At 38.1% G+C, this 7,833-nt stretch overlaps 1 protein-coding gene and 1 pseudogene across 1 annotated transcript; one reads left to right on the top strand and one right to left on the bottom strand.

Annotated features, from left to right (window-relative positions):
* Positions 1-410: 410 nt before the first annotated feature.
* Positions 411-528, bottom strand: LOC126471940 (5S ribosomal RNA; annotated as a pseudogene).
* Positions 529-3,105: 2,577 nt separating this feature from the next.
* On the top strand, positions 3,106-4,179 carry LOC126471041 (uncharacterized). Its single transcript, XM_050099108.1, has 2 exons — positions 3,106-3,770; positions 4,032-4,179. Exons 1-2 carry the CDS (start codon positions 3,106-3,108, stop codon positions 4,177-4,179), a joined length of 813 nt encoding a protein of 270 aa, XP_049955065.1.
* The last annotated feature ends 3,654 nt before the right edge of the window (positions 4,180-7,833 follow it).

The raw sequence follows: 7,833 nt of genomic DNA, 5'->3' as shown, positions 1-7,833 counted from the left end.
TGTGGATACTACCAAAGTACTTTACTATCCTGTGATGCAGTAAGTAAAATTTTGCCGATAAGCTGGACAGGTTCCTCTTATAACTAGAACATTACACAATACTCTGGTGCATTTAATTTCAGTTATATTATAAGAAGAACATTGTACAGTGTAAATTATAAGTTGGTAGGTCATTTTATTTTTTTCTACTTGATTTATGCGATACCAAAGCACTCCGTCTTCAGGCCCCGAGTGGCCTACCAGGACCATCTGACCGCCGTGTCATCCTCAGTGGAGGATGCAGATACGAGGGGCGTGGGGTCAGCACACCGCTCTCCCGATCGTTATGATGGTATTCTTGACTGAAGCCGCTACTATTCAGTTGAGTAGCTCCTCAACTGGCATCACAAGGCTGAATGAACCCCGAAAAATGGCAACAGCACATGGCGGCCTGGATGGTCACCCATCCAAGTGCCGACCATGCCCGACAGCGCTTAACTTCGGTGATCTCATGGGAACTGGTGTATCCACTGCGACAAGGCCGTTGCCTTATGTGATACTAAAACAGCTCATATTAAAAATTAAAGTAATCTAGATATACAATATGGTCCATACAACTGCACAGTATTCTATGATGAGGTGTACAGTGTTTTGTAAGAAATGCCCTTCTTAGACTGAATGTATGTTCCCAGTATCCTAAAAATGAACTCATGCCTGCCACCTGCTTTACATAGGACTAACCCTACATTATCATTCTATTACAAATCCGTAAAAATTGTTACAGCCAGTTATTAGTCACTGGTTCTTCCTTCCTGATGCTTATATTCAACAGGAATGGAGAATGTGAGTGATATGGAAAAATAGTGGTATGCACTTTCCTCGCACTACCACAATCCTAAGATCAACTTGTAAAGCTCACTGGAATTAAAAATTTAAAAAAAAATTTTAAAAACTGGTAACAACACACTGATAAACTTGATGAGGTTGTTGAATTCATTCCTGTTCGAATTAAGAATGATGATACATTTACCAATGCTGTCAAAGGGGTATCAAAAAGGGTGATACCCAGAGAACACACAAAATGATATATCCCAGGATGATATTATCAATGTAATGAGCTACATGAAGAATATCACATTCAAATAAAACACTAGGTGGACTTCTTCAAGCTCTGAATGGCCACAGAAGAAAGAAATGTCAAGCAGATACAGAGAGCCTCAATTTCATCCACTTCAGTCGCAAAGCTTGGCAACTAATGAAGGAACTGGGTGCAAATTATATGCCTGAGAAATGCCAGCAGATTCTAAGACTGAGAAATTCCAACAAAATATCACTTCAAACAAAGTTGTGTGCAGAAATCTAAAGCAGATATGAACAATAACCGCACTAGACTTGTAAGGACACAGTTATGACTCAAACACTCTCAGATAGTTCTCTGTCCAGCACTCTCATGTGAGGTCACAGTTGATGAGCTGGAGGAAGCTTTGGCAAGTGTGTTTTAGTCCCTCTACCAGCAAACATCATGATAGAGGCAGAGTATCTGGCATGGTTAGCAAAGTGGGATAGTATGGAAACCAGCCCTGGAGGGTACATGCGACATATGGTATGGACAGACCTGCTTGTGGGTATCATCAAGAGTGCCCCTGGAAAGTTTGATTGGACCACTATATTTTCTGAATACATAAATCATCTGGCAGACGGGGTGGGCAGCAATCTGCATTTGTTTGTTGATGATGCTGTGGTGTATGAGAAAGTGTCAAAGATGAGTGACTGTTGGATGATACATGATGACTTAGACAAAATTTCTAGGTGGTGTGATGAATGGCAGTTCATTTCCCTCTCGTGGGATTCTGTTCCCCGGCTATTATCAAGCCACTGTAGGCCCGTGAAGTACCCATGCTGACCATGCAGTTAGGAAGTGTTGTCGTGCCTGTTCAGATGCAGAATGTGTGTTTAAAAAAAGTGACTTATTTTGATGAAATGCATCCATAGTTCCTGAAAAATGTAGGCCCAACAATTATGTGCTTATTGTTACAGACGTACATGTGATTCTTATTACTGGAAAACTACCAACAAAATCTAGGGCTGCAAAGGTAACTGCCAAAACCCCCAGCAAAGATGGCAAAGAAACCTCTCATTACAGATCTATATTACTATTTAGTCTAGTCTATAAACTGCAAGAAAGAATGTTACTAAAGCAAATCAAACCATTAACTGACAATGTAACTTCTCTTCAACAAAACAGTTTTCAAAATAATCACAGCTTCTGTGATAACTTAGTGATATTAACATCTGTTATCAAAGCATGTCACCAATGTAAACTAAACACTGCAATGAACATCAGAGCCTCTTAAAATTCAACACTCAAGGAACTATTCAAGGGAAACCATTTCTAAGTGTGACCTTAAAGAAGTATTAAATAAGATAAAAAATAATAAGGGCCCAGGAGAAGATTCAGTCAATCTAGAGCTCTAGCACGCCTTCCGCAAAACCCACATTCTCAACGTATTGTCCCGCTCTACATTCGTAGTGCCCCTGCGCATTATACTCATTACTTGCAGTGCGTTGCCAATTCCCGTAAGAGTTCGGGCACTGTTAGTGCATTCACACAGAAGAAGAAGATGGTCAAGTGGCTGGTGAGCCATAAATATATATATACTAAGATGGTATCTGTCCTTTCGGACATGTCTGAAAGAACAGATACCATCGGTGACCATGCAGCTCGTTAGAATGAAATTACAATGAAATGAACACCCATAGCTGCTTACAGGCGTTGACATAGATAAATCCCTGCAGTTGCGCTATCCTCTGTGTCCTCGGTGGCTCAGATGGATAGAGCGTCTGCTATCTAAGCAGGAGATCCTGGGTTCGAGTCCGGGTCGGGGCACACATTTTCATCTGTCCCCGTTGACGTATGTCAACGCCTGTAAGCAGCTATGGGTGTTCATTTCATTGTAAGAAAAAGTTATCTCTGAAATATGTACTAAATTAATTGTCATTCATGTCTTCGAAAAAAACATACCTGAAAAATTGTGATAATTACTGAGGAATAAGCTTATTGAACTTGCATATAAAATTTTTGCCAAGATCATCAAAAATAAATTCTACAGACACTATGAATTCACCATGGACAAAGAGAAAAATGGCCTTCAGAAAGGAAGATCATGTTGTGATGGATATTTTTCAATGAAATTGCTAATAGAAAAATATAGAGAATTCAATCTAAAAACAAATATTGTCTTTGGTAACTTCAAACAAGTTTTTGATAAAGTTGACAGAAACAAATTGTTACAGATTCTGGCAGATGATCATGTTCCACAGCAACTTGTAGATAATATATACAAAATTTACAGGACAAATTTAATCTATGTCAAGAATGAGGACAAATCATCAACATGGGGCAGAATACATGCAAGAGTACAACAGGGATATGGCCTTTCACCACACCTATTTATTATTTATGTGAATAAAGTCATCAAAGAATGGAGACAAATGCCATATGGCTTCATTCAGATCAACAGAAATACAAAGCTAAATGCTTTACTTTTTGTTGATGACATAGTTCTTGTAGCATCTTCAGAAGATGAGCTGCAACGTTTCATTCGCAATTTACCAATTATATGGAAGAGATGCAGCATGGACATCAAAACCACAAAAAACAAAAACTATGGCCTTCTGCAGAAAATAACCAGTGCAAAGAAGATCCGCTTGAAAAACAAAATTCTAGAAAGGATGAACATATTCACATATATAGGCCACAAGAGAACAGACTTAGCTGAAAAGTCTACCACGTATACAAAAACCAAGGGGAGTCATTAATAATGTACAGAAACATTCCCTAGGCCAGAAGTGTACCTGAATATAGCTTTATAAGAAAAAAAAAGCAACCTGTGCTGTGCTGTGGCACTGAAGCCTGGACAATAAAGGCAAAAGATGTGAAAGGACAAATAGCCTGTGAAATTAAATCCTTGAGACAAACAGTGGATTGCACAAAATGGTGTCATAAAAGGAATGGTATCATGAAAAGAACTTAAACTGGAACCCATAATCAGAATTACAAAAAATCTGGAGGAAACGTCTACAACAAACAAGCTCAAAGAAGTTCCTAAAATCCATGCTACACATTCACCGCAATGGCGTAATATGGGTAGGTCAACAAATGAGAAAAGACGGCAGAAGAACTCCTCAATGAGACCATAAAAGGTCTAGAGGCCTAATACTTGATGAAAATTGATGAAATAACTATATTTAAAGATCAGTCATTTGGTAAATTGGTCAACCTAAATCATTCTGCAAGAATGTGGGGAAGAGTTAGCAATGTACACCCAAGAGGATGTAGACTGTCTTAAAAATATTGCTATTCAAGAAGTAAAAGGCAAAATTAAAATTCCCAAAGGCTCTCGGGTAGAACCACTATTGAACAGGGTGTTACATGCCTGCCACAAGCAATACATCTGGCAATGGGGGATTCCAGTACTGAGAAGGAGGTTCCAACTGATGCATACACTGCACTCTGATAAATGGACTCTGGCAGGTCATGTATCGGGTTTATTTGAACAGAGACAAACTTTTAACAGATAATAAAGACAATTTAGACCTGGAAATAATATTGCAGCACTTAATTTGAGGATCAATTGTGTCTCGTACTAGAATATGAAGATCGAATCACAGCCGAGTTTTGGCATTGAGTGCACATTGACCTTAAGTTACGCCAATAATGCTGACAAGTGAGCGCTGAGTTTTGTACTGTTTTACAAGAAATATTTACATATTTTGGCATATATTACAGACAATTTTTGGTTCCTTTAAAGTGCTATTTTACTTTGGTACTGAGACTGAACCACAATCGTGTTTTGATGCTTAGTGTATCTTATCCTGTAACTTACAACAATAGTGGCAATAAGGTGAGCCATGTCTGTTTTGTACTATTATACAGTAACTACTTACTTATTTTGATAAGTAGTACAGATTATTTTTAGTTTCTTCAAAGTGCTATTTTACTAGGCTACAAAGAATAAGCCACAGTTGTGTTTTCACACGAAGTGTACATTAACACTCAAGTATCACAAGTAGTGCCAATATCTTTACATATTTTGATAGATAATACAGACAATTTAGATATGGAAGTAACACTGTGGACTTAATTTGAGGACCCATTGTGCCTCCCACGAAGTGGCTACAAAGATCGAACAACACTAGTGTTTGGACACCGAGTGTACCTTAACCTGCAAGTTAGAAAAGTAGTGCCAATATCTTTAAATTTTGATAAATGATATAGACAATTCAAACTTGTAAATAACATTGTGGCACTTAACTAAGCCCATTGTGTCTTGCACCAAAAAATTACAAATATTGAATAACAATTGTTTCTCGGTACTCTGTGGTACATACTGACTGACTGTATCATTTTTGATGGCTGATAATATGTTGTGGTGTGTGTGTGTGTGTGTGTGTGTGTGCATGAGCATGAGCACACATGTCTGTGTTTTGTTGTGTGTGTATAATGTACGGCACCAAACTTATAAACTATGGGCCCGGAGGCCCACAGATATTACTACTGGTGAGCATCCCAAGGGCCCATAATAGAAATATTCATATTCTTGATATAAATCAGCAATTCTTCAGGCTGAGTGCACAACAATGTAAGTAAGATTCCTCAATATAAATGCTGTATCATCAGTGGATAGTTGTAAATGTATTGAAATTTACCCTGATTGGATTTCCAGTTATTATAGTCAGAAGGAACTTGGCTGAAATATGAATAACTGGGAGGAATATCAATAAGAAGAAATGGCCATAGTGTTCAACAATAAGTCTGTAGAATCTGTCACACTCATTAAATATCTAGGATAGATTATAAAGCAATGATTAGATGAGGAAACACAAAAATAGTTGTAGGGAGAGATAAAAGGAAAAAACTTTCCTGTGATAATTTTACATCTAAATTTTCCAAACCAAGTTAAAGTGTGTGGTGGAGGGTACTTTGGATTCTCTTTATGAATGACGAACTGAAAGAATAATTGTCAGTAAGCACTGTTATAAGTTCAAATTTCTCTGATTGTCTGAATCTTCTAAGACTGAATTATCTCAGAATTTTAACAGTAAATCTCTTCATGATGCACAATACCTATCTTGTAGAGGTGTTACTGGGATCTGATAAGTCTCTGTGAAGCTCTCAAGCTCACTAACTGAACTGGTGAAAAATGCACCATTCTTGTCTGGATCCCTCCTGTTAATTCCACTAGGTAAGAGTTCCAAAGTGATGAGTAACACAAAAAAAATTAGTTGAACAAGGGATTCTTAAGCTGCTTCTCACAGGGTGACAGTTATTGAACCATATTAAAGAAATGTAAATTAGTTACAAACTACAGCATACACACACTTTATTCAACATGTAAATGCCACTACAGATATTTGGATTTCAGTTATGACATGTTCGATATGCCTGCCATCATTGGTGATGATGTGGCACAGACAAATAGTGATATTCTGCTTGACCCGCTGAAGCGTCAGAACATTGATGCTGTTGATGACTCCTGAATGGCTATTTTCACCTCAACAATGGTTTTGAGGTTGTTGCTTTCACGTACCATTCAGTAGTCACGATGCCATCAAAGAATATCGTGCTGATTATTCCGTGACTGGACACTGCACACCACACAGTCACCTGTTGAGGGTGAAGAGACTCCTCCATCTTGAAATGTGGATTCTGTCCCCCAAATGTGCAAATTTTTCTTATTGGCAAACTCATCCAAATGAAACTGGGCTTTGTCACTAAACCAAACCATACTGAATCTATCTGGCATTAGTTTATCCAACTACTGATTTTGTGTAAACATTCCACTTAAAGTAGTTCAAGACATTCGGTCCTCCATATTTTATGGCTCTTTCTGCTTCCAGAGATAGGTTGCAAATTGTATAATACAACAGAAATAGACATTTCTACCTATTTATCTGCCATATTACATTTATTTATTCAGGGGCAACTTCTCATTTCTACACCTAGTGCAGACCCTTTACAGGTCTCCCTACAGTTCAATTCAACTTTACCTCAAGAAATGTTTAAGATAATCCAGCAGGTCACACTCAGTTGTAGGAAGTTCTGAGTCCAGTCACAAAGCTAATCTAATATTCTGTGAACTAATATTTGTTCTCTAGATGACAATGTATACGCAATACAACCACTTGAAAATGGCTACACTGCCAAAATTGCACAGCAATGGTGACTGCAAGCTAAAATGATATTTTAATCCAACCACTGTGGCAAAATGTTATCATTCCAATAACAAATTACGACCAGTGTTAATCTAACACTAATAATGAAGAAAATTACTGACAGACTACTTCATAAATTTATATGTAAGCTGATGAGCCAAAACATTCCCAATGTGAGATTAAACGCCACTTGGTGGAAATGAGGGCATGTGACACAGTAAGGAAAGTATACAAATGGAGTAGAGGTGAATGGGAAATCATTCTAGTGAAAATATGGGCTGCAAATTGGGAAACCCACTGATGTAAGTGACTTTTATAAAGGGCATATTGTTATAGCTTGGCATCTGGGACTGAGCATTTGTAAATGGCACAACTGGTCAGCTGTTTGTGTGCTACTGTCATGAGCATTGATGGAAACTGGTTGAATGATGGTAAAACCAGAAGTAGGTGACAAGGTATCAGGTACCCATGCCTCATGACAGAACATGGAAGTCAAAGATTTGTTCACTCTGAAAATTAGGATGGATGGCGATCTGTGAGAGATCTGATAACAGAAGTACAAGTGCAGTCACAAGTGTTTCAGAGCATATTATTCATTGTGAATTGCTGAACATGGTGCTCTGCAGCAGACAACCCCTA

The sequence above is a fragment of the Schistocerca serialis genome, chromosome 3 (assembly GCF_023864345.2).
Source record: "Schistocerca serialis cubense isolate TAMUIC-IGC-003099 chromosome 3, iqSchSeri2.2, whole genome shotgun sequence".
NCBI classification, from domain to species: Eukaryota; Metazoa; Arthropoda; class Insecta; order Orthoptera; family Acrididae; genus Schistocerca; species Schistocerca serialis.
Note: the sequence above shows the minus strand (reverse complement) of the source record. Positions and strands in the feature narration are given on the sequence as shown.